Source organism: Rhincodon typus, chromosome 22 (genome assembly GCF_021869965.1).
Source record: "Rhincodon typus isolate 14 chromosome 22, sRhiTyp1.1, whole genome shotgun sequence".
NCBI classification, from domain to species: Eukaryota; Metazoa; Chordata; class Chondrichthyes; order Orectolobiformes; family Rhincodontidae; genus Rhincodon; species Rhincodon typus.
In genome coordinates this window covers 1,907,879-1,933,829 of record NC_063353.1, presented here as the reverse complement: position 1 = coordinate 1,933,829, position 25,951 = coordinate 1,907,879, and the positions used below count along the sequence as shown (strand labels likewise).

Sequence of the window (25,951 nt, the reverse complement as noted above, 5' to 3'; positions counted from 1 at the left end):
CCCCTGATGCTGCCTGGCCTGCTGTGCTCCTCCAGCTCCACACTGTGCCATGTTTTTAGGTTCTCCTCAATGGGTTTGACAGTAGGAAGTGATCCAACTTTAGCAGGCAGCAGGAACCAGGGCTTTATTTCCCTGCTGTCAGCCGATTAAATTGCTGCTAGTGGGAATGCTGCCCCTATGAAAGATGGTGACCTGTCCCCCAGCAGCTCATCATTCTCAGCAGTGCCTCTGCTAGTGTTGGCCAGTGCTGGCATTGCACCTGGTGGATGAAACTGCATTGATAGCATACGTTCTTAAACTCATGTTATGGGGTTTCTGGAGCCTCATGCAGGGTTTGGTGAGGTAGCAAGAGAGCCGCTGAGGGCAGATACTGCTACTGTCACCTCTGAGGATCAAAGAATGCTCGCGAAACAACAGCTTACATAGTTACCCTGATGGACTCATGTGAAGCGGGCCCGTTTAAATGGTAAAATTCCAAGAGAGACAGGAGGTGGCTCTTAATTTAGCCACATGTGGGGCCAGTTGTTCTCCAGGTAGATAACAGGCACACTACCTGTCAGTGCTATTTTGACAACATTTCTGGCTGTTGTCCAGACGGTGATTTCTGCCCATAGGTTTTGATTTTTATTACTTCTGGTACAGATGGGAGGCAAAAGAGGAGACTATCAGTCAGTGTGTATTGTGTGAGAAGGATGATTAGCAACAGAAACAAACTGCAGTTTTACAGAATTTTAACCTTGTAATTTGCTGTACAGAAGTATTAGGAAGCAAATTTAAGACAGTGGTATATAAAGAGATGTGAAGATAGTTGACCAAAAGCTTGTCAAAATAAACAGGCCTTAAATTAAAGTTCAGGTTCTGGTTCAAATTAAATGCTGTGGTTGTAAACATAGTTTAGCCTTAGCAAGTGTTTGGGGTGGAAATGGTGTCTGTGGCTAATGTTACAATCTTGTAAAGATCAATATCAGTCATCAGATGAATTTCCCTGTGACTGCCAGGAAGAACTGCAAGATGAGATTTCATGTTTTGATTTTTTTACTGTAAGACACAAAGCAAAACCAACATAGACTAAACATTACTTAACAGGCAACTAATACACCAAACTAAAGGAAAGGTAATTTTATATTAATCCATTAATGCAATTCTAAAACATCTCACAACTCCTTTTGCTGTGCGTTGCACTTTTGGCTGATGTAGCAAAATATTAAATTAAGCACCAGGTTACTCCCTGATTTCCAGTAAATTCGGGTCAAATCTTCCATTGTCATTCGAAAATTGTTCTTCTCAGCCTGATTATTCTGGAAAGGACTTTCCACAGTGAGGGCCACCTCAGCGACTCCTTGTTCCCTAACTTTCCAAAAGTCTAATCTTGTCTATCTTTTTCACTTTGAATGGAAAACAAGACATTCTACTGGATTGCTAACATAACACATGCTATCCCTGTTCTGGACAGCAGGAATTGTTTTTGTCCTTTGTGTCTATCTCCAAAAAAGCAATTTGACATTTTTGTTTCCATTTCTGGGGATAGACTGGCCACTAATATCCATCACAAACCCACTGACTCCCACAGCTCCCTGGACTAATCATCCTCACACCCCACTTCCCGTAAAGACTCGATCAATTCTCTCAGTTCCTCTGCCTCCGTTGCCTATGTTCAGATGAGGCCAACTTCGACAAGGGAGCGTCCAAAATGTCCACCTTCTTCCTCAACCGAGGATTCCCCACCCCGTTGTCGACCTCAACCAGGTCCGACCCATCTCCTGCACTTCAGCCCTCACCCCTTCTCTTCCCTCCTGCAACAGCGATAGGGTTCCCCTTATCCTCACCTACCATCCCAGCAGCATCCACATCCAGAAGATCATCAGATGCCATTTCCACCACCTCCAGCAAGATGCCACCACCAGACACATATTCCCCTTCCCTCCCTTGTCTGCCTTCCGCAGGGACCGTTCCCTCCGGGACACCCTGGTCCACACTTCCTTCACCCCCAACACCTCCCCACAGCCCTACGGCACCTTACCCTGTAACTGGAGAAGGTGCAACACCTGCCCATTTACCTCCTCCCTCCCCAGTATCCAAGGGCCTAAACATACCTTCCAGGTGAAGCAACACTTCACCTGCGCTTCCCAGAATCTAGTCTACTGCATTCGCTGCTCACAATGTGGTCTCCTCTACACTGGGGAAACGAAGCGTAGACTTGGCGACCGCTTCACAGAACATCTACATTCTGCTTGCAAAAAAGACCCTGAACTACCTGTTGCCTGCCACTTCAATGCACCACCCTGCTCCCTGGCCAACATCTCTGTCTCCGGCTTGCTGCAGTGTTCCAGTGAAGCCCAACGCAAGCTGGAGGAACAACACCTCATTTTCCGCTTGGGGACCCTACAGCCCTCCAGACTCAATATTGAGTTCAATAATTTTAGGGCCTAAAGTCTCCCATGTCCCAGCCCGCCACTCCACGCACCAGGCCTTGTTACCACATAGCCTGCTATTACACACCCCCTGTTGTTAGTCACTAACAGTCCCCATTAACAACTATTCACCCTCCCAGCCTGATCGTTAAGAACTCCTTTGTCTGTCCAACTGTCTTTCTCTCTCTTTGGGCTCTTGTTTACTCCCTAACCCACCCACCTCCCTATTTTCTACATATAAACTGATGTTTTCCCAGCCACCATCAGTTCTGAGGGTCACCGGACCCGAAACGTTAACTCTGTTTTCTCCTTCACAGATGCTGCCAGACCTGCTGAGCTTTTCCAGCAACTTTGTTTCTGTTCCAAAAACAAAGTTTTTGTTTGTCCCTTTTCCATTTTTGAGGTGTGAAAAGTCACTTACTTTTCAGTAAATTGTCAGGTTGGGTTTCTTTCTCTGAGCCAATCAGGTCACAGGGACTTGTCTTTGGATAGAGATTCCATATGATCACTGTCTCCCTATCTAGTACATTCTGTTTCATCTTAAAAGAGGCATTTAAGAGTAACTGGATAAAGTCCCACATTCATAACACTGGAATTGGAATTAATGGTGAGGACTGAAATAAATAAGGAGAAGCTGTTTGCAGTGGCAGAAGGACTGTTAACTGGAAAGTACATCTTTAAGGTGGTGAGATGAGACAAAAATACATATGCAGTGAGTTTTTCTGTTCTGAAATGTACTACCATAAAGAATAGTGGAAGCAGATTCACTAATAACTTTCAAAAGGAAAACGGATAAATACTTGAAGGGTAACATTTGTATGGAAAGAACAGGGCACTGGGACTAAGTGGATAGAATCATAGAATCATACAGCACAAAGTTCTTCACCCATTAAGTCTACACTGCCAAAATTATACTACTGCCTACACCAGTTCCACTTACCCACACTAGGCCTGTAGCCTTGAATGTTGTAACACTTCAAGTGCTCATCCAAGTACTTTTTAAAGATTGTGAATTTTCCTGCCTCAACTACCCTCCCAGGCAGTGCATTCCAGTCCCCACCACCCTCTGGGTGAAAACATTTTTCCTCAAATCCCCTCTCAACCTCTTGCCTTTCACTTTCAATAAAGGTTGGCAGGCTTCCTTCCCAAAAGGACATTAGTGAACCAGATGAGACATTTTTACAACAACCAACAGTGGTTATATGGTTGCTCTTAGGTTAGCTTTCAATTCAAGATTCTTTTCATTAAATTCAAATAGTTTCTTCTGTCCTTTATAATACAATGATTCTTTGCAAACCCAACAAAGCTCTTTATGAATTTGAATTATGTTCAGAAAATCTAGAAATATAGTGAAAATAATCATGATATTACTGAATAGTTGTGAAAAGCAATCTGCTTTCTTGATTATTATGACCTCTGCATTTCTTACTTTAACCTGGGCCATCTGTGACTCCAGTCCCAGTTTCCTCTTAAATACTTTGTGAAGTGACCTAGCAAGTCATGTAGTTGTATCAACCTAATAGAAGCTTCTAATAGAAGGAACAGGCAATAAAGGTCAACCTTGCTAGAAATGCCAACATCCCAAGAATGAGAAATAAAATCACACATGCTTATGCAGTATTTCTTACTCTTTCTTTCACTTGATGTTTATAGGTGAAGATGGTGTGAGCGTGGAAGCTGCAGTGAGGTTTGCAAAGACTGCGTTTTGCTATGAGTACTTGGAAGTATTCGATATCATCATTGCACCACTTCTCAGTTTCTTAAGGGTAATGCTTGTACTGATAAACATGGTGAGCTGTAAACGGAATCACCTGTTTTTCTTTCAAGAGTGGATGTGGTATACATGGATTTAAGTAAGGCGTTTGATAAGGTTCCCCAAGGTAGGCTCATGCAGAAAGTAAGGAGGCATGGGATACGGGGAAATGTGGCAGATTGGATTCAGAATTGGCTGACCCTTAGAAGACAAAGGGTGGTAGTGGATGGTGCTCAGTTACGTGTAGTGTACCACAAGGATCTGTTCTGGGTCCTCTTCTATTTGTGATTTTTGTAAATGATTTGGATGAAGGAGTGGAAAGGTGGATTAGCAAGTTCGCGGACGATACGAAGGTGGGTCATGTTGTGGACAGTGCAGAGGGCTGTTCTAGGTTACAAAGGGACATTGATAGGATGCAGAGCTGGGCTGAGAAGTGGCAGATGGAGTTTAACCCTGAAAAGTGTGAGGTGATTCATTTTGGAAGGACAAACTTGAAGGCAGAATACAGGGTTAACGGAAAGATTCTTGGCAGTGTGGAGGAGCAGAGGGATCTTGGGATTCATGTTCACAGTTCCCTGAAAGCTGCCACCCAGGTGGATAGAGTTGTTAAGAAGGCGTATAGTGTGTTAGCTTTCATTAATAGAGGGATTGAGTTCAAGAGCCGTGAAGTTATGCTCCAGCTATACAAAAGCCTGGTTCAGCCATATCTGGAGTATTGTGTCCAGTTCTGGTCGCCTCATTACAGGAAAGATGTGGTGGCGTTGGAAAAGGTGCAGAGGAGATTTACCAGGATGTTGCCTGGAATGGAGGGAAGGTCTTAGGAGGAAAGGTTGAGAGAGCTAGGGCTTTTGTCTTTAGAACGACGAAGGATGAGTGGTGACTTGATAGAGGTGTACAAAATGATCAGAACAGATAGACAGCCAGAGACTTTTTCCTAGGGTGGAGGTAGCTATTACGAGGGGGCATAGTTTTAAAGTGAGTGGAGGTAGATATAGGGGAGACGTCAGAGGTAGGTTCTTTACTCAGAGAGTGTAGGGGCGTGGAATGCATTGCCGGAGAGGGTAGTGGTGTCGGCCTCATTAGGGGCATTTAAGCGGCTATTAGATAGGCATATGGATGATAGTATAAGGTAGATGTGGAGGTTAGATAGACCTTAGGATTAGGGTAAAAGTTTGGCTCAACATCGTGTGCCGAAGGGCCTGTACTGTGCTATACTGTTCTATGTTCTATGTTCTATTGTACTTTTTCTTCCATTTTTAGAAAAATGAAAATCTGGGCTGGAAGAATTATGAGCTTGATTTGGACCTACTGATTGCTATGGAACCATTTATTTCACCACGCAAACCCAAGCATGGACTTCCTGTTGGGGGAACCTGTTCAATAGGTGAGTCATCTTAGGAGCTTACAACAGAAAAATGCCTACACGTCTTTGGACAACAGAGATTTCAAATAGGCGGGCAAGGTAAATAGTTGGAGGAAGCAAGTGCAGTTGAAGACAGAAAGGAATGTGTTGCTACAGTTTGTTTGCATTTTGTTGATGAATGGCATTTGAGATTTCAAAAACTTGCTGCTGGTTCAAGTAAAGTAGTGTTATTGAATAGGATTTGAATGCTCAATAAACTTGTGGCAATCAGGTCATCATATCATATTTGTCGCATGACACAAAATTTACACAGTACAGTAAACCTTTTATTAACCGGTGGCTATGGGATGAGGAGTGTTCTGGTTGATATTCTGGTTGATCAAGAGGTCCGCATAATCCATGTAAAAACACACACTAAGTAATACAAACATAATGTAGAGAGTATGCACATCAGTGTTTTTCTTTATGTACAGCATAAACCACTTAAATAATAGTGCAACTTTGCCTTCATAAAATTTTATGTCAGAGAGCCTACTCACTCGCACCCTTAACTGACTACTTGGACATCACAGAGATCGCAATAATACAGTAAACTTCCAGTAAGCAAGCCTGCAATGTAGGCTTTCAAAGGGTGGTGTCAATCTGTTAACTGAGGTGTTCTGTTTTGATGGCGTACTCCAGTTTGTTTCAAGAAAACAAATTTCTACAAGAGTTAGTTGTATATTTTATCAGAATTAATATTTTAGGAAACTCAAGGTTTGAAATTATTCAGCACACGTCTATGTGACGGCTTTTGCACGGACTCTTTTTTTGCTTCCACTTTAGTGCCTGCCATTTCCTTACATACCATTTGGACTTCTGGTTGATTCTTGCCTCATTATCAACCCCTGCAATACCCTAATTTACTGCTGTGAAATTCCATTCCTTTCAATTGTTGGTTTTAACTGATGCAGGAAGGATAAGGCTGAATACATCTGGATATTGCTGCACTATTCCAGCTTGCCAAAACTGCACATTTCAGTCTTCACTGACAGCTGCACAACATCCTCCATCACTCACCTGTTTTCTGAGAACTGCCAACTACCGGCTAAACGAAGCAACTCCTGTGGCACTGGATTCCCCAAGAAAATTTCAAGAGCCATGGACCATATCCTTTTGAAGGCTGGCCCTGCTTTCAAGGCACTTCATAGAATAATCCCACAGATCTAAAAGTACAATCAATTAGAGACACCCAGAGGAATCAGCCACTGAGAAATTAATAAAGAATGCCGTTATTCTTGTTTCACTCAGCAAGTGGCCTTGTAACTGAACTGTATTTCAATAAACAAAAACAGAAATTGCTGGAAAGCTAAGCAGGTCTTTCCAAACCTTCCACGTCCTTCTGGTAATGTGGCGACCAAAACTGCACACAGTACTCCAAATGCGGCCTAACAAGGGTTTCATACAGCTGCAACATGGTTTGTGAACTCTTGTACTCTGTACCCCAGCCGATGAAGGCAAGCACGCCATATGTCTTCTTAATCACCTAAGCCACCTGTCTTGCCACTTCTAGGGAACTGCGGATTCCTAATCCAAGAGCAAAATGGCTGAATCAAACTCCACCACCTATGTGTTGGTCCAAAGCTAGAGACTTCCAGATCTCTCAATCCTGTCACCATCACCTCTTGCTGATTGCCACAGGGCTTGTGTTGTGTATGGGGAGAAGGATGGGCATTGAATTCCTTCAGATAGACACCTTATGCTGGACATCTTTCCATGTCAGAATGCTGTTGCACACCAGCAGGCCACAGAAAATAGACCCAATTACAGTGGCAAGGGAACCTCAATGACTGGGGATTTCCCCAGTGCTGCAGTCTCCATCCATCATTGCAGCCATTGCTATCACAAAAATACCTCCTGCCTGGATCGCTGTTTAGGACTTTTTTCGATTTGCGCCTTGCCTGGTTCCTCCCTTCTGACCTTACTGTCGTGGGCGACCCTGCAGGAGTTGAGAACTCCCAATGGCATCGTTCTTGATCACTGGAACACTCAGTTCTCCCCCAACACAGCATGGTGGCAATTCACAGCAAGGGTTTCTGGGAGTCGGTTAGTTCAGTTGGCTGGACAGCTGGTTTGCAATGCAGAATGATGCCAACAGCATGGTTTCAGTTCCCACACTGATTGAGGTTACCGACAACGTCTCTCTTTCTTAATCTCTCCTATTGGCTGAGGCTAGACCACCACCAGTCATGTCTCTCTGATGAATTATCAGACCTGTGGTCTGGTAGGTCTATGGTGTGGATTGCCACCTATCTGCAGTGGAGAGGCTCGCATGTTCCTTTGATCCTGAGATGGATGCTTTTAAGAGTTCTCAACTCCTGGCGGGCCATCCATGATAGTTTGGAAGCACATGGCTTTCATTTAGTCTTACCTCCTAACAGAACAAAATCCTTCTGAGAAGCCCACTATGAAGTTACCCCAGTGAAGGAACTGTCAGATCTCCTTCATAGTCACTATGCATGATCCGGAGAGGGAAACAATCTAATACCTCAATCAGGAAGGCAGACAAGATCATCAAAGTACTTGGTGAATAATTTCTGTTCCATTACCTGTGTCTCTGCAGAAACTCATGTTGACAACTGAAACCACAAGCATATAGCAGGGTCCTTTTTGTTGCTGTTTCAATGATATGAAATTCATCACTTCAGGAGAGCAAACGGACTGTTGCTGAACAATAGTTAATAGTAGATGAATCTGCTTCTTACAGGAGGAACACTTCAACCCACTGGGGCCACCATCTTATGTGATGATCTTGTGATACTCGCCGAAGCAGTGTTTGCATATACTTGTACTCCTCCAGAGGTATGTGTAAAGATTTTTACAACAAAAATTAGGACTTTGTTGCATCAATTATTCACTTTGCTGCAATATTTGAAATCTTAAAATGCTACTTTAGTTTTGCAACAGGGAACTAAAAAGAATTCAAATCTATAATCCAGAAAGTGATGGAATTAGTCAGCAGGTCTGGTAGCATCCCTGTAGAGAGATGCAGAGTTAAGGTGAAATTTAATAGTCATGCTGATGGACTTGTCCAGTAGAGCTGATGGCATCCTTGCAGGAACCATCTCCCAAAGCCCTGACTGGATTTAATCCCAATCAGGCAGTTTTCTGGCTTCAGGTGAGGTTTCCCAGGACTTGCAAAGGGCATTCCCCACTGGAATTTCTCCTGCAGGGCAGATGTTCCACCCCCAAGAAGTGCTGACTGGCCAGAGGCTGACAGTTCTCCAATATTGGCAATGCCAATGATAGTGGAGGCCACTGCTGGTACTGCAGAAGGTGCAAGTCAGAAGTTTGTCCCTGGAGCCTCTATAACACAAGTAAGGGGACGGGGGTTGGAGGGAGTAGGGAGTAGAATTGCAGAGGCCAATGAGGGATGCCTCAGGGAGAGGAGGACAGGAAAAGGTTTGTCAGTATATAGAGGTAATTCTTCTTGTGGGTCCCTTTCCACTAGCATGTCACTCTGATCAAACCTTGCCTCTCCAAGTGGAGATTCATTGTCTCCTTCAGAATTATCTCCATTAGTTTGTTTACCACTGATGTGAAACTCACTTGCCTGTAATTCCCTGGTTTATACTACCTTTCTTGAAAAATGGAACCTCCTCTCCTCTGGCACGTCAATGAGGAATATGTTTCAGAATGCCTGTAATTTCATCACTTTTCTCCCACAGCAGCTTGGTATACAACTCATCCAGACTAGCTAGGAATCTACCTTTAAGCCTGCCAAAGCCTGCATATGACATAGTACATAGCCCAGTACAGCACAGGAACAGGCCCCTTGACTCACCATGTCTGCTCTGATTATGATGCCATTCTAAACTAATTCCATCTGTCTGCACATGGTCCATATACTTCTATTCCCTATCTGTTCAAATGTCTGTCTGAATGTCTCTTAATTGTCATCGTATCTGCTTTTACCACCTTCCCTGGCAGCACATTCCAGGCACCTACCAACCTTTGTGTAAAAAAAAACTTTCCTCTTACCTTAAACCTATTTAGTATTTGACATTTCCACCCTGGGAAAAAGACTCCAACTATCCAGCCTATTCATACCTCTGATAATTTTATATACTTCTATCAGGATTCCCTTCACCCTCTGACAATCAAGTGATACAATCCAGCCTCCAATACCTCCTCACTCCCTATATCAATCTCCTGAAGAACGTCACTGTTGCTCATCCCAAATTCTGTACCTACATCCTCCTTCTCCTGAGTGAAGACAGAAGTGAAGTGCTCGTTTAACACCCTACCACTGTCCACTGATTCCGCGCACAGATTGCCTCTTGATCCCTGATGGGCTGTACTGTTTCCCTTGTTATCCTCTTCCTCTTAATATTCTTATAGAATATTTTCAAATTCCCCCTAAGTTTACCGACCAGAGTTTTCTCTTGATCCCTCTTTGGTCCCCTAATTGCTTTCTTAAGCTCCCCGCCTCACTTTCAAAACACCACTAGGGCCTCTGTTGATTTGCTCCCTTTGTACCTGCTAAATGTCTCTTTTTTACTTCTTATCCAGTCCTGAATATTCCTAGACATCAGGGCTCTCTGGGCTTGTTGTCCTTATATTTCACCTGAAAGGGAAAATGTTGCGCCTGTCCTCTCATTAATTCCTTTTTGAAAGCCTCCCATTGTTCTGTTATAGATTTTCCTGTAAATAGCTGTTCCCAGCCTACTTTGGCCAGATCCCACCTTATTTTAATTAAATCTGCCTTCCCACAATCCAAAGTCTTTAATTTCAGACTATCTTTTTCCTTTTCTATAACAAACGTAAATCATATTCTGTTGTGGTTGCTATCACTTAAATGCTCCTCTCCTGCTACCTCAACCACCAGCTTTGTTCCCCAGAATTAGGATGAGCAGTGCACTGTCGCACATTGGGTCTTCTACATGTTGGCATAGAAAGCTCTCCTGAACACATTGCAAAAAAGTCCACCTTGTCTAAACCCTTTACACTATGACTATCCCAATTAATGCTGGAGAACTTGAAATCCCCTGAAGTAATTACCCTATCGCAATATTATTAGTTTTAAATATCCCAGTGAATTGTCTACATATCTGCTCCTCTAATGCTGGCTAACTGTTTGGGGGCCTTAATATACTCCCAGCAATGTGTCTGCTCCCTTTTTATTTCTAAGTTCTACCTTTAAAGCCTCATTTGAAGACCCTTTCAAGGTATTGCCCCTCCCAACTGCAGTAACTGACTCCTTAATTAATAATGCAACACCATGTCCTCTTTTACACCCCACCCTGTTTCACCTAAAGATCCTATACCCTGGAATGTTGAGTTGCCAATCCTGCCCCTCCCTCAACCACATCTTTGTGATGGCAACACTAGTACAATTTGACACAGCCTTCAGAAGAGACTCAAGTTCCAAGACTTGGCACTGAAGCTGTTTGAACTGGTGGCATTTCCCACACACTAACCCACGCGACTAGAAGCATCTAGGAATTTACATAAGCTACCAATAGCACTACAGTCTAGCTTGGGCACTGTACCACATTCTGTTAAATTTAATAAACCTTTGTTTCAAACTACCGGAGACCCCATATGCAAAACGCTAAAAACACTATGAAAACAGTTTAAAGACAGTATGTATGTATAAAAAGTATAAACCACAGTAGAATGTTATAAAATAATAAATAATAGTAGAAAATTCAGAAAAGGTAGAAAAGAGAAATACTCACCTACCAAGCACTTGGCTGTGATGTCACACTGGCATGTTCACTTAATGTCACAGGACTGCTGTGGCTTATCTCCCAGCTCCTTTCTCCGTAGTGGAGCAAGAACCAATTCCTACAGGGCAAAAGCAAATGCAAACAAGCAAATAAACACCTCTTCCCCACTTACCTAACTCCTCACTGACCAAACTCCCGAGATTTGCACTCGATCTTCAACTGTGTTCATTTACAGAGTTGTTCATAAAACACTTAAAATTTACACGTAGCTGGTCTGTTTCTACAGAACTGGTTTAGTCCAGTTAGCTCATTAGCTATTGAGCTTACACAGTAGAGTATGTTGTCACCCTGCCTAAGCATAAGATTCAATTAACAAAAAAAGAAACTCACCACTTAAACACTACTTTCCAAATGCTTTTAATGATACAGTACATTAGAGTTAAATATAAAACTTTAGTTCAAAAGTCTAAAATTTACACTGTACCTCCCCACTGACCGAGTCCCAGAGACTTGCACTCAATCTATATCTGTAATCGTTTGCCCATCTTGTTGGATCTGTTGTGAAGCAGTGTATTTTCAGAAAGTTTATTGCATACCTCTGCAATAAGATTTTCAGACTACTGAACGAAGAGAACATGTGGTGGCCATTGTCACAGCCATGGATCTTTATGCCATTGGATCCTTTCATAATCAACTACATTGGGTAGCAGGGAATTCATCCGGTCTATGATGATCAATGTCTTCTCTGCCAAGGCAGAAAAAAAGCATGATCAACCACAACCAACTCTGTGTCCAGTTGATTCACAAACCTCTCCATTGCAGATCTTTTCTGGCAGTCACTTGATCTTACAGCAAAGCTGCAGAACCAGCTACCATGGACTGTTGTCACAGTCTGGCTGCAGTTTCATGGAAGGTGACTACACTCTCAAGGTAGTTGCTATGTGCACTCTCACTGTGGACTCAATGTGGAATCCTCTGGTCTCAATAATAGTGATGCAGCTACTTGATTTATTCTCATTTGGTTTGAATTTTTGTTGTCATATGTACCTAAGTACAGTGAAAAGTTTTGTTTTGCATACAGTACAGGGAAATCATAACATATAAGGACATAGAGATAATAGGGTGATTGAACAGAGTGAGGAATAAAAAGTTATAGCTGCCCATGAGATGTACAAAAGTAAGATCAACATTTGATTTGAAATTTGAGAGGTCCATTCAGCAGTCTATGGTCAGGCTTATATAAAGGTGAGGATATTTCATGAGGCATCAGGAAAAGTAGGCATACTCTCAATCATCTGTGTTGGCAGCAATTCTTCCACAGTTCTCCAGTAAGAAATATGAGCAGGGAATGTTTCAGGAGGTTGCCAAACAATGAGTTGTAAAACCCAGTTTAGTGAATGTTGATCCAATTTTTCCACATTAACCTTTCAGCAGTAAAGCATTGTCATAGAGCAGAAGACCCAATTAGAAATTCTTTGATGAAAGCTGATACCATGCCTGGGATTCAAAATGAATATTTTGCCTTGGGGTTTATCAAGACAGAAGAGTTTGCCAAAGGTGTGGTAAACCAAGAAATTGTTGGGCTACTGGAAGAGATAAATAAAAGGCAAAGGGGAGGTACTGGAGACCAGGGGTACTTAAATTGCATGAGTCACCCGCTCCAAATGAGATGCATGCTAGGTTACTGGGGAAAGTATTAGTAGAAATTGTGGAGATACCACACTCTTCCAATTCTCCTTAGATATGTGTGGTGGCGAAAACTATGTGATTGGGAATTTCACACTCTTGTTCAAAAAAAAAGATAAATCTGATAATTACTGACCATTCAGTATAACATAATTAGTTGTAAAACCTGTAGAAACCCGCATAAGAAAATCAACATCCACTTGGACAAATGCAGACAAATAAAGGAGATTAAGCACAGATTTTATCAAGTAAACTCGTGCTTGATTCGCTTGCTTGAGATGTTTTGATGAAACAAGAAGAAGGATAAGGGGAGTGCAGTTTATGTTATGTACATGAACTTTGATGAGGACCTGGGTAAATCAACATAGAGAAAATGCTGATGCTTAACCATGATCCATTGATTGCTGTGCCAGAGAGCTTCTTATAGCTCTCAAGGAGATTGGAGCAGTCTGGCTTGGCAGAGGGTTTTGTACAGAGCTTGATCTTTCCAAAGCCTTTGCTTCAATTCACTGTTGTGCTGCAGATTCAGAAGCAGTACAACTGTAACTGATATTGAGGCTGCACTTTTGTGCAGACAGATCGTCTCATCAAATCTCTTTTCTCCTTGTGTGGTTGCAGCAATACTCCCTGCAAATCCAGGAACTCGCACTCCAGAGTGCTTCCAGAAACTTAGCAAAAGTAGTTCACTTCTCCTCTAAATTGGTGCTTGACTTTTTAAGTAACTATATTACTTAGTTGCAAAAGTGCATGGCCCCTTTTGCAATTAAGTGCTTTGTTGAGAGATTTGCAAATTTTTTTAATGGATCTGTTTGGCCCATATTTGGTTATTCGTATTGTGTCAACTAATAGGGCTGCATGATATTAGACTAGTGTTGCTTCTAGTATTTGCAGGGAATGCCTTGTTAATCACCTCTGAAAGATGGTGTACCATGAAGACTGTGCTGGCAACAGTTGGTGGCATGGCATGCATCCTGAGAAAGCCACTTTACATTATTAGATAATTATGTCATTCAGGAGTCTCAAGCAAAATCATGACATATGATGGTGAGAGGAAACTTGAAATTCTGGATGAAAACTCAGCCTACTAAATAGCTCAATGTATTTCTAAAATACGAAGAGTTGTGTAAATATAGTGGCATAACATTTGAAATGTCAGAACACAGTGTAATTCTTGATGACGCATTCAGGTTAGCAGTGTGGTCTAACAGTGTTCCAGGTGCAGATTAAGATAGTCTGGCAATGTCTAGGAAAGAAAAGAGATTTCCCTTGGCAAAGACGAGTAGCAAAGGATTGGCTTGGCCTCATAGCATGAGGAATGAGTCCTGTAAATTGGGAGGTGTAAATTGGCTGTTCATTGTAAATTCAAAATAATCTGCCAAACCAATGAAAATACACAGTCATTAGAAAAAAACATTTTGTTAAAAGTAATCTTCTAAGATAAATCAGTTATGTTGAATCACAGAATCCAACCCATGGTGCTTAGTGTTCTGTTACCTGTATCAATCTCCTGCCATTTCCCCCACATTCCTGCACACCATTTTTATCCAAAGAACTCTTGAATGCCTCACTTGAACATGCCTGGACCACATTTCCAGGCAGTGCATTCCATATCCTAACTACTCACTGTGTGGAAAAAGTTCTTTCTCACATCACCCTTGCTTTATTTGCATGTTGCTTTATACCTAGTCCCTCTTATTCTTTCACCTTTTACGAGCTTCTCCCTATGTACACTATCCAGCCAGCTTATGATTTGAAAACTTCTGTCTACTGTCCTCTAAGCCTTCTTCTGTCCAGGAAAACAGTTCCAACTTCTTCAATCTATCCTCATAACTGAAATTTCCTGTTCCTAGGACCATTTTTGTAAATCACTTCTGACTCTCTCCAACACATTTGTATTTTCAATGCAATTGAAAATTTTTATTTTCATTTCCAGGGCCCCATTCCAGATGTTGATATGGCTGTGGATGCAGTTCTTTTTCTGTGGCAGAAGTGCAAGACAGTTCTGCAGAGAGGCAACTTTGGGGTTACTGGTTCGACAAAATACCTAAAGAAGCTGGATAACCTTGGGAAGGTACGAGCATTCGTTAACTTTCAGATTGAACGTATAGCTCATGACAAATGCAAGACATTGTGAATGCAGGAAATCTGTAATAAAAACAGAAAACGCTGGAAGCACTCAGTAGATTAGGTAGAATGTTAGATAAAGAAACAGGGTTTACATTCCATCAGAAATGGAATCTGTTTGAGATAAATTATTTAACTGTAAGTACAGTGGCATGGACAAGTGGAGTTGGCTGGGTTGGTGAGTGGAGGTCGGATTTGTGGATTGGGTGGATGAGGTGAGTGCTAGGTTATGGTGGTGGGTAGGGTATGGGAGGCAGAGATAATTAATGACAAAAGGAACAATGGTGCAAGTGAATGATAATGGCATAAGTCAAGTACTAAAGGAATGAACAAGTAGAAGGATCTGTCCCAAATTGCAGCAAACTATCAAAGAGGGAGTTGGGCTTGAGAATTCTGGCAAAGAGCAGAAGACTCCCATAGTGCTGGAGCAAGAAGAGTGTGTACGAATAGTGGAGCTCCACACCAAGCACAACCCTAGTCTTTCTCTTGATAAATATCTCCATTTCAAGGGGATATTTGAAATCATGTATTTTTCTCTCCACAGATGCTGCCAGATCTGCTGAGTTTCTTCAGCATTTTGTATTTTTAAATTTCTAATCAATGTTTCCAATAATTTTTTCTTCTTTGCGGTCCTCCAAGGTCCATGCGCAATAGGAACCTCCGGATCAGCACTCCGATCACCATGCATGACCCTGGAGCAGCCATGCAAATTATATTACCTGTGTTCATCTAAATTGTTTATTGTTGATGTCAGTAAGAAATGCAATAACAACTGTGCAAATAACTCCAAATGTATCACAGCACATATCACCATTGACCAGACAGAAAATACCTTTGTAGTTATATTTGACTCAGTAAAGCAATGTACTTAGCTTTGAGGAGGATATATTGCATTGATTTATTTATCTGCATGTTGTGTCACTCTGAGTACATTCAGAAAGAGTGGGCTGAATTAGAGAAGTGAGTTCAGAGGCGGGGGGATGTGAAATGGGTTTGTTGAGTGATGGGTAGGGGGGTGGTGTGGAAAGAGATCCAAATGCTTTTCCAACTCCAGAAAAATATGGGGCAGGGAAGTTTGCAGGTAACAAAGAGTTGTACACAGTTTGGTTTGTTCCTCCACTCTGAGACCAGGATAAAGGAAGCTCTATGATAGGGTGGAAGACAGGATCGAGAGGATAAAAGAAAGTATAGTCTTCCAGAATTAATGGAGATGGTGGAAGAACAGGTAAAAGAAATATGTACTGAAAACAGATGTGCTACTTTGTGAAAGTGGAACTCAGAGAAACATGCAAGGATCAAGAAACAAAATAGGGTCCAGAGTTTACAGTCTGAAATTATTGAACCCAGGGTTAGGTCTGGAAGACTGTAATACACAGGAAAGATGAGGTGCTGTTTCTCAAGCTTGTGTTGAACTTCACCAGAACAGTGCAGCATGCTGATGACAGAGTTCAGCGTGAAAGTGAGGTGGCAGGACACAGGAAGGTCAGGAGCATGTTTGTGGGCTGAATGGAGATGTTCTACCCAATTTGCATTTGGCCTCACCCAATGTGGAAGAGATGAGAGGTCATCGAGCTTTGTCTGTTTGTGTTTCCTCAAATACTCTCTGGCCTGCTGGGCATTTCTAGCATTTTCTGTTTTTATTTCAGATTTGCAGTATCTGTAGTATTCTGCTTTTCAGATAGTGAATGTTCTTGTCCTCTCTAGCTCTTTCTATTAGTTATTTTGCTGAGGATGTCTGTAACAATACTTTCCAACCTTTTGGACAAGTGTAATTACCTTTCTGTGGTTTTCTGTACTTTTTCATAAGGTTGACATCAATGCATTTATCTTGTTTCTTTCAGTGGATGCATATCCTGTCCATACTTCAAGAAGTGACTATTTGGTGCAACTTAGGAGATGTTGACCCTGTACTGATGGTAGATATTACACTGTACTCAGCAGGGTTGCTTGAAACCCTGGCTGACGCCAGTGTGAAATCCAAGAGAAAGCCAGGTATGATCTTTAATCATTGGTCACAAATAGATGATGGAAAGTTAGCTATTTTATTGTTGACAATGTGTGTTTACGTACAGTTGCAAATTTTATAGCAATACACATAATAGCAGTCAGAACAAAAAAGGAGGAATAAATACTTGCATTTATGTAGAGGCTTTCACAGTCAGGAGGTCACAAAACATTTTACAGCCAATCATTTTGAAATGTGGTCTGTATTATAGAAACAACCATCGTCGCTTTTTGCATAGCTGTATTCCACAGAGAACAAAATAATAACCAGACAATTTAACGCTGCTAGCTATTGGATAAATGTTGGCTAGGACACCTAGGAGAACTCTTCTAAAGGTACATGGTTTATGTCTTTTTTTGGTAAATGAACTGGATTTTGTGGTCAGCGGGAACAAAACAGAATTTTGCATTTGCCTTTCTGACAGCTTTACAAAAAGATAAGTAACCAAACAGCTTAAATCCACATTGAGACACGCAGGTTGCTAGTTCCTAATGCGTTGAAAACCTGCCTAGGTTACTTTGTTCAAAGTTTAAAAATGAAGATTGAAACAGAAAGCTTCCCTCCTGTTCTCACCCCCTCACACTCCTCTTGTTCTCTATGCCCTATCAATGCTGATCTATTCCTCTACACCCAGCACTTTAGCGTTTCATTACGTTTTACAAACCAATGCCCCCGCACCCAAACAATGGCCCGTAATGCCTCTGTGACAACCTGTGCTCCTGCATCCAACCAGTGACCCTATACATCCTGTCCCATTATATTCCCATTGCCTATGGCCTCTGTGACTCATCTTCCCCACCATCATCACGATGGCCCTTTACGCCCTATTCCACCTCCCTGTCAGCTTATAGCACCAGCCACCACCACCCCCTCCTCCGCCCCCGCACCCCCACCCCCCCAACCCCAATCTGTGCCCAACTGCCTTTTGGCTTTCCCTTTGTATGCCAACTCATGTAATATCTACAATGGGCATTACTCAGGAAACATCATGACAGAAAATATTGTTATCAGTCTATTGTCAATGTCCCCAATGAAAAAAAAGCACACTCTCATTGAAACAAAACAAACATCCAACATACTAAATTGCTTCAAAAATCCCTAGGAAAATAAACATTTCACTTAAGTGTTCAGTGACTTATATGAACTAACATTTCACTTAATACCTTATTTAAACAAATATCTGACTCAAGTACTTCATCTTTCATGTAAATAACATTTCCATTCTATATGTAGGTGAAGCTGTCCATCAATAGGCACACTGTTATGAAAAGGATGTCGGAGATAGCAAGAACTTCACATGCTGGAGTCAGAGTCAATACAGTGTGGAGCTGGAGGAACATAGCAGGTCAGGCAGCATCAGAGGAGCAGGAGAGTCAACGTTTTGTGTCGGGACCCTTCATCAGAACTAAGTAGGGGAAGGGAGCTGGGAAATAAATAGAGGGAGGGGGTGGGACTGGGGGAAGGTAGGTGGGATGGCAATAGATGGATGCAGCTGGGGAGTAGTAGGGATTGGTCAGTGGGATGGGTGGGGTGGATAGGTGGGAAGGAGATGGACAGGTAGTGTCAGGTCAAGCATGTGGGGATGAGAGGGAGGGTTGGACATGGGATGAGGAGATTTTGAAACTGGTGAATTCACCAAAAATGTTCAGGCCATCAGGTTGTAGGCTCCTGAGGTGGAATATGAGATGTTGCTCCTCCAGTTTGCGTGTGGCGTCATTGTGGCACTGGAAGAGGCCCAGGATAGACATATCACCAAGGGGGTGGGAGGGGTAGTTAAAATGGTGAGCGACCACAGGTGTTGTTGATTATAGCGTACAGAGCACAGGTGCTCTTTGAATCTGGTTTTGGTCTCACCGATGTAGAGGAGGTTTTCTCTGTGGATCCTTAGCTCCACACTCACAGCCATGCACTGGCATCTTCTGGCACTACAGTCAGCCCTACCCCAACTCAGAGCCTCTCTCTCCCAGGCCTGCAAGGGACCTCTACTGTTTTTCATTCTACGCAGGATCCACACTCTTAACCAACACTTTTTCTCCATCCTATTGGACATCAAGGGCCATAATTACACCAAACTTGCTCCTGCTTACCTCCAAACACAGACCTCCCCCACCACCCTGGACCCAACCCTATCCAGGACCTCTTTCTTAATTTGCCCAGTGCCATTAACCATGGGTCACCTTGGCCTCTCCTGCTGATGCTGCTGACTATGTTACTTCCGCCGCTGACGTTGACTATGTCACGGCTACTGCCACCGCTGCCGTCACTGCCGCTGCTGACATCGATAACATCACTTCCAGTGGCACCTACGTTACCAGCCCCATACCCACTCCCAAGACAGTCTCCAACCACACTCCCAGCTCCAGCTCTAAACCTAGCCCCAGCCCCAAGCCCTGTTGGGTATTCACCATACCCCCAGGCCTCCCCCTCAGCAAAGGACTCACCTTCGTTCCCCTGCGCCCACACATTAATGAATTCTGTATATGTCTGGATGTTGAAATCTTTCTCTGCTGCCTCTGCCTCCGCGCCTATTTCATTGACCGGGAGTATAACCCACCCTGTGCCGAACCCTTCTCCTGCCTCCAACAAACCCTATCCTACTGGACACCACTGCACAGCCTCGTATCCTACCCTCGACCTCTTCACCTCTAACTGCCGTCATGACATCGATTGCCTCAATCTGTCTACCCCTCTCACTCACTCTAAACTCTCTCCCACGGAACATGCAGCCGTCTGGTCCCTACACTTCGACCCCAGCCTCACCATCAAACCTGCAGATAAGTTGGGGGGAGCACAGTAGTGTATAGCAGAGGCCAGGCACCAACTCTCTGACACATCTTCTTACCGCTCCCTCGATTATGACCCCACCCCTGACTACCAAACCATCATCTCTCAGACCAATCATAACATCACCTCAGAAGACCTCCCACCCACAGCCTCCAATCTCATCATTCCCTAATCCCAAACTGCCCGGTTCTAGCTCCTTCCCAAAACCCACAAACCTGACTGCCCTGGTCAACCCATTGTCTCTGCCTGCAGCTGCCCCACTGAATTCATCTCCTTTTACCTTGACTCTGTCTTTTCCCCGCAGACCAGGAACTCCCCGTCTACTCCGCTCATGCCCTCCACTTCCTCCAAGACTTTCAATTCCCCAGCCCCCAACACCTCATCTTCACCATGGACATCCAGTCCCCGTACACATCTCCCCCACTCAGACGGCCTAAAAACCCTCTGCTTCCTCCTCTCCCGCAGGCCCAACCAGTCCCCCTCGGCCGACGCCTTCATCCGCTTAACGGAACTTGTCCTTACCCTCAACAACTTTTCCTTTTACTCCTCCCACTTCCTACAAACTAAACGGGTGGCTATGGGCTCCCGTATGGGTCCGAGCTATGCCTGCCTCTTCGTAGGATGCTTGGAACAGTCCCTCTTCTGCTGTTACACTGGCATCAGCCCTCACTTCTTCACCTGCTACATCGATGACTGTACTGGTACTGTCTCATGCTCCCATGAGGAGCTTGAACAGTTCATCAACTTTACCAACACCTTTCACCCCAACATCAAATTTATCCGGACCATCTCTGATACCACCCTCCCCTTCCTGGACCTCTCCATCTCCATATCCGGCAACCGACTGCTATAGCTGAGGAAGGGTCACTGGACCCGAAACGTTAATTCTGATTTTTTCTCCACAGATGCTGCTAGACCTGCTGAGCTTTTCCAGCAACCTCTGTTTTTGTTTCTGATTTACAGCATCTGCAGTTCTTTTGGTTTTTATTTAGTATTTAACTCACTGCCACATCTCTTCTAGGCATGCTCACCTTGAAGATGTTCTGCTCCTCTCTCCGATGAGATTTCCATTCCAATCTTTCTTCTTGCCCACTGATATTAATTTCACTGTCACTCCTGGTGTTTGACTGAGTATTTGCTAAAACTCATTTCCACAGCCATATCACATTCGTCAGTGACTGCCTCCAGTTCTGAGGAAGGGTCACTGGACCCGAAACGGTAACTCTGATATTTTCTCCATAGTTGTTGCCAGACCTGCTGAGCTTTTCCAGCAACTTCTGTTTTTGACTCCTATAGCTACCTTGACTACACCTCCTCTCACCCATCCTCCTGCAAGAATGTGATCCCTTACACCCAATTCCTCTGCCTCCACCGCATCTGCTCCCAAGATCACACATCCCAAATGTCCTCCTATTTCAAGGACTGGAACTTCCGCACTCCGGTGATCGAAAATGCCCTCAACCGCATCTCTTGCATTTCCCGCACTTCTGCCCTGAAACCCGCTCCCCCCAACAAAAATAAAGACAGAGTCCCCCTGGTTCTCACCACACACTTCATCAACACCCGCATCCAGTGCGTCATTCTCCGCCACTTCCACCACCTACAATCCGACCCCACTACCGAAGAGATATTTCCCTCCCCACCCCTATCTGTCTTTTGTAGTGACCGCTCACTCTGGGTCACTCTGTGACCCCCTTGTCTCTCCGCACTCCCCACTAACCCCACCACACTCAGCACCAGTCCCAGAAACTGCAGGAGGTGCTACACCTGCCCCTACACCTCCCCTCTCACCTCATCCAAGTCCCAAGACAAACTTTCTGTCTCCAACAGGGGTTCAACTGTACACCCTCCAACCTGGTCTACTGTTCCCGTTGCTCCCAATGTGGCTTCCTTTATATTGGTGAGACTCAGTGACCGATTCACAGAGCATCTGCGCTCTGTACGCTATAATCAACCACACCTTCCAGTTGCTGACTATTTTAACTCCCCCTCCCACTCCCTGGGTGACATGTCCATCCTGGGCCTTCTCCAGTGCCACAATGACACCGCCGCAAACTGGAGGAGCAACACCTCATATTCCGCTTTGGGAGCCTACAGTCCGATAGCCTGAACATAGAATTCACCCGTTTCAAAATCTCCCCATCTCCAACCTCATCCCATGTCCAACGCTCCCTCTCATCCCCACCTCCTTGAGCTGACACAATTTGTCCATCTTCTTCCCCACCTATCCGCCTCACCCTTTCCATGGACCAATCCACACTACCCCTACCTGCATCCACCCACCTTTCCCCAGCCCCACCCCTCTGTCCTCTATTTATTTCCCAGTTCCCTTCCCCCTCCCCAGTCCTGATGAAGGGTCCAGACCCAAAACGTCAAATGTCTTGCTCCTCTGATGCTGCCTGGCCTGCTGTATTCCTCCAGCTCCACACTGTATTGATTGTGAAAAGGATATTTTGGGAAATCAGTCATGCAGCACAAATCCTGTAATGGTTTTCTAGGATCAGACACTGAAATATCTCACTTTTTTAAATCCACTTTTGTGTTGAACAGTTTATTGACAATTTGCATGTTCCCATAATTTGATATGTTTTTTTATGCCTTTCAACCCTGATGCCAACAATGGAAAACCCTGAATAAGCTTTTCTGCTGCCTCCAAATATCATCCTCATTGGCTCAACATCTGTTTTTCTTGTGTCTTTGAAATGCCTCATGACAGGCTTCTACTTTGAAGACACCATAGGAATGCCATTGCACCATTTCCTCACTCCTACGCAAATGAAAAAAGAAAAATTTTGAAGATTTTCTTCTTTCACAGACATTGTCCTGACCATCCTTTCAACGGTTCTGGTGATTCATTATGTTGAGCGTTAGGACTTAGGATTGACTATAAATTTAAAAAGATTATGTTAATGGGTAATCAGAGTTATGCATGATACAGAATAGATATCATGGTTGGCATCTTGTGGAAGTGACAGGCTCATAGAAACATAGAATCATAGAATCATACACTACAGAAGAGGCTGTTTGGCACATCTCTACTGCCAAAGCTACGCTTGAGTGACACTAGATCTACACTTGTCCCACCTTCTAGCATTAGGTCAATAACCTTGAATATTATAATATTTCAAGTGTTCATCCAAGTACTTTTTAAAAGTTGTGAGGTTACCTGCCTGAACTGTCCTCCTAGGTAGTGCGTTTCAGACCCCCGCCACTCTCTGGGTGAAATATCTTTTTCTCAAATCCCCTCTAGACCTCCTGAAAGTGCCTTTCACTTTATAATTTTCCCTCTTGTGATTGACCCTTCGACTTAGGGAACAGTTACTTTCAAATCACCCTGTCCACGCTCCCTCATAATCCAATACGTTTCTATTCTGTACATCCTCAACCTTCTCTGCTGCAAATAAAACCCTCTCTTCTTAGCTAAACTATTCCATCCCAGGAAATACCTTGGTGAATCTCCTCTGCACCCCCTCTACTGTAATCCTATTCTTTCTATAGGACCAGAAGTGCACATAGTACTGCAGCTGTGGTCTATGGAGGTGCTCTCTCATTAGAGAGAGATGACTGGTGGCAGTTTCACCGGAGGGTTATCACGCCTCAGGTAGGTACAAGGTTGAGAAGGTGAAACTTTCATAATTAACTCAGCCAGCATGGCAGGCTCTTTTCAAGAGGGCCCACTGCATCTCATGCCACTCAGGCATTTAACAAGCCAACAGCAGGCCATTACCCTGGTATCAGGGATTCAAGGCACTGAAGCCCTACCCATTTATAGCTGCCAGCTCATCAAAACGTCATCGTCTGTTCTGATTGATTGAATTATTGTTGTCACAAGTGGGGTTCAGGTACGTAATTCTTTGAAGTTTGCATCACATTGTTGCGAGGTTGGGTAGAGTACTTGTGGATTGGGAGGCAGGAAGTTAGAATTTGGTCTTTGTAAAATGTTAGGGGGGAAAGCATTGCATGGTCCCTTTAAAAGATCATGTGCTTTTTATGCTTAGAGATTTAAAATGGATGTCTGTGAGCAGCAGTTTGAAAGTTTGCAAGTAAGAGAAAACACCTGAATTGAAACATTTGCATCAAAATGCCATACAGTTAGCAGGCCAAGCAACAGTTTACCAAGACAACAAGTTTTGAATTTATCCAATTGATTTGAACCAGGCACTTAGATACCAAACACCTATTAAATTTAAATCTGATGGTTTTGACAATATAGGACCAATAAGAAATATTGATATGTCATCAAGAGTATAAAAAGAAGAGGGCAGTTGGACAAAGCCCCAGAGTTAACTGTCATCCTCCAGAGCTAGCAGCCCTCCACTCTCAAGGGAGAATCACTGGCTTTCACAGCCTCCTGTATGTCTGAGAGAAAGGACCATCTAAATACCAACAGCACAACTTGTTAATATTCCTGACAGAAGAATCAACAGAGAAGGCACAGAACATTCTGGAAGACGTCACATGGCTGTAATTTCAATAGACTAAATTTGTTTTTTATTTATAAATGTGACTTGTATTTATTGGAACAGCATGCTATTAGAATCTTGCTTTATTTGAGAATAGTTAGTAGATAGAAGTGATTTAGTCGGTCTGTTAATAGTTTAGCTAATTTGTTCACTGTTGGAGTTAGATAAATAAATTGTTACTTGTTGATTTTAAAGTGAATGCCAGGGATTTATTTTATTTAATCACTAGAAGTTGCTGAAAGGCAGGTTACACCAATTTTCACGCTCCTTTTATAGTTATAGGGAGAGGTGCTCCCCTTTGGGTGTTTTGGTTTTAGTTTTAAGAGGCGGGGTCAACATAGAGACAAGGTGGTTGAAAAGGTGTTTAGCATGCTGACTTTATTGCTTAGTCCTTTGAGCATAGGAATTGGGAAATCATGTTGCGGTTGTACAGGACATTGGTGAGTCTTCTTTTGGAATACTGTGTCCAGTTCTGGAAGGATATTATTAAACTGGAGTGGATTCAGAAGAGATTTACCAGGGTGTTCCCGGATATGGAAGGTTTGAGTTATAAAGAAAAGCTGGATAGGCTGAAACTTTTTTCACTGGAGCGTGGGAGGTTGAGAGGTGACCTTATTGGCAGTTTATAAAATAATGAGGGGTATAGATAGGGTTAATGGTAGTTGTCTATTCCCGAGGAGGGGGGATTTGAAGACTAGGGGGCACAATTTTAAGGTGAGAGGGGAGACATTAAAAAAGACACAAGAAGCAAATGTTTTACACTGAGGGTGGTTTGCGTATGGAGTGAACTTCCTGAGGAAGTAGTGGATATGGGTATAATTACAATGTTTAAAAGACATTTGGATGAGTACATGAATAGAAAAGATTTGGAGGGATATGGGCCAGGAGCAGGCAGGTGGGACTAGTTAAGTTTGGGATTATGTGCGACGTGGACTGGTTGGATTGAAGGGTCTGTTTCCATGCTACGTGACTCTATGTACCATGATACAGTGAAAAATGTTGTTTTGTGCGCTGTACAGGCAGATCATACCATACAAAGTGCATCAGGGCAGCAGAACAGATTGCAGAATACAGTGTTACAGCTGCAGAGAAGGTGCAGAGGGAGAGATTGAAATAAACATTTGAGTGGCCCGTTCAAAAGTCTGATAACAGCAATTCTTGAATCTGTTCATACATGTGTTCAAACTTCTACATCTTCTACATGACGGAAGAAGGTGGAAGAGAATATAACCAGGGTGGGAGGGATCTTTGATTATGTTAGTTGCTTTCCCAAGGCAGGAGAAGAATAGATGGAAGGCAGGTTTGCAGGTTGGACTGGGCTATGTTCATGACTCTGTAGTTTCTTGTCGTCTTAGGAAGAGAAGTTGCCATACCACACTGTGATGCATCCAGATATGATGCGTTCTATGGTGTATCTATAAAAATTGGTAAGAATCGTTGTGGACATGCGGAATTTCCTTAGCGTCTGGAGGAAGTAGAAATGTTGTTGTGCACTCTTGACTGTTGTGTTGATGTGGGTGGACCAGGACAGATTGTTGTTAATCATAAATAATAGGAACTGCCGATTCTGGAGTCTGAGATAACAAGGTGTGGAGCTGGAGGAACACAGCAGGCCAGGCAGCATCAGAGGAGCAGGAAAGCTGACCCTTCA

At 43.4% G+C, this 25,951-nt stretch overlaps 1 protein-coding gene across 1 annotated transcript in view; it reads left to right on the top strand.

Moving 5' to 3' along the window:
• The window catches only part of LOC109934893 (cilia- and flagella-associated protein 54-like), a 172,017-nt gene that overhangs the window by 33,099 nt on the left and 112,967 nt on the right, over positions 1-25,951 (top strand). The window contains exons 9-13 of the mRNA XM_048610553.1: positions 4,065-4,177; positions 5,425-5,548; positions 8,274-8,368; positions 14,858-14,995; positions 16,890-17,040. Coding sequence (XP_048466510.1) covers positions 4,065-4,177; positions 5,425-5,548; positions 8,274-8,368; positions 14,858-14,995; positions 16,890-17,040 — 621 coding nt within the window. The remainder of the gene's footprint in view (positions 1-4,064; positions 4,178-5,424; positions 5,549-8,273; positions 8,369-14,857; positions 14,996-16,889; positions 17,041-25,951) is intronic.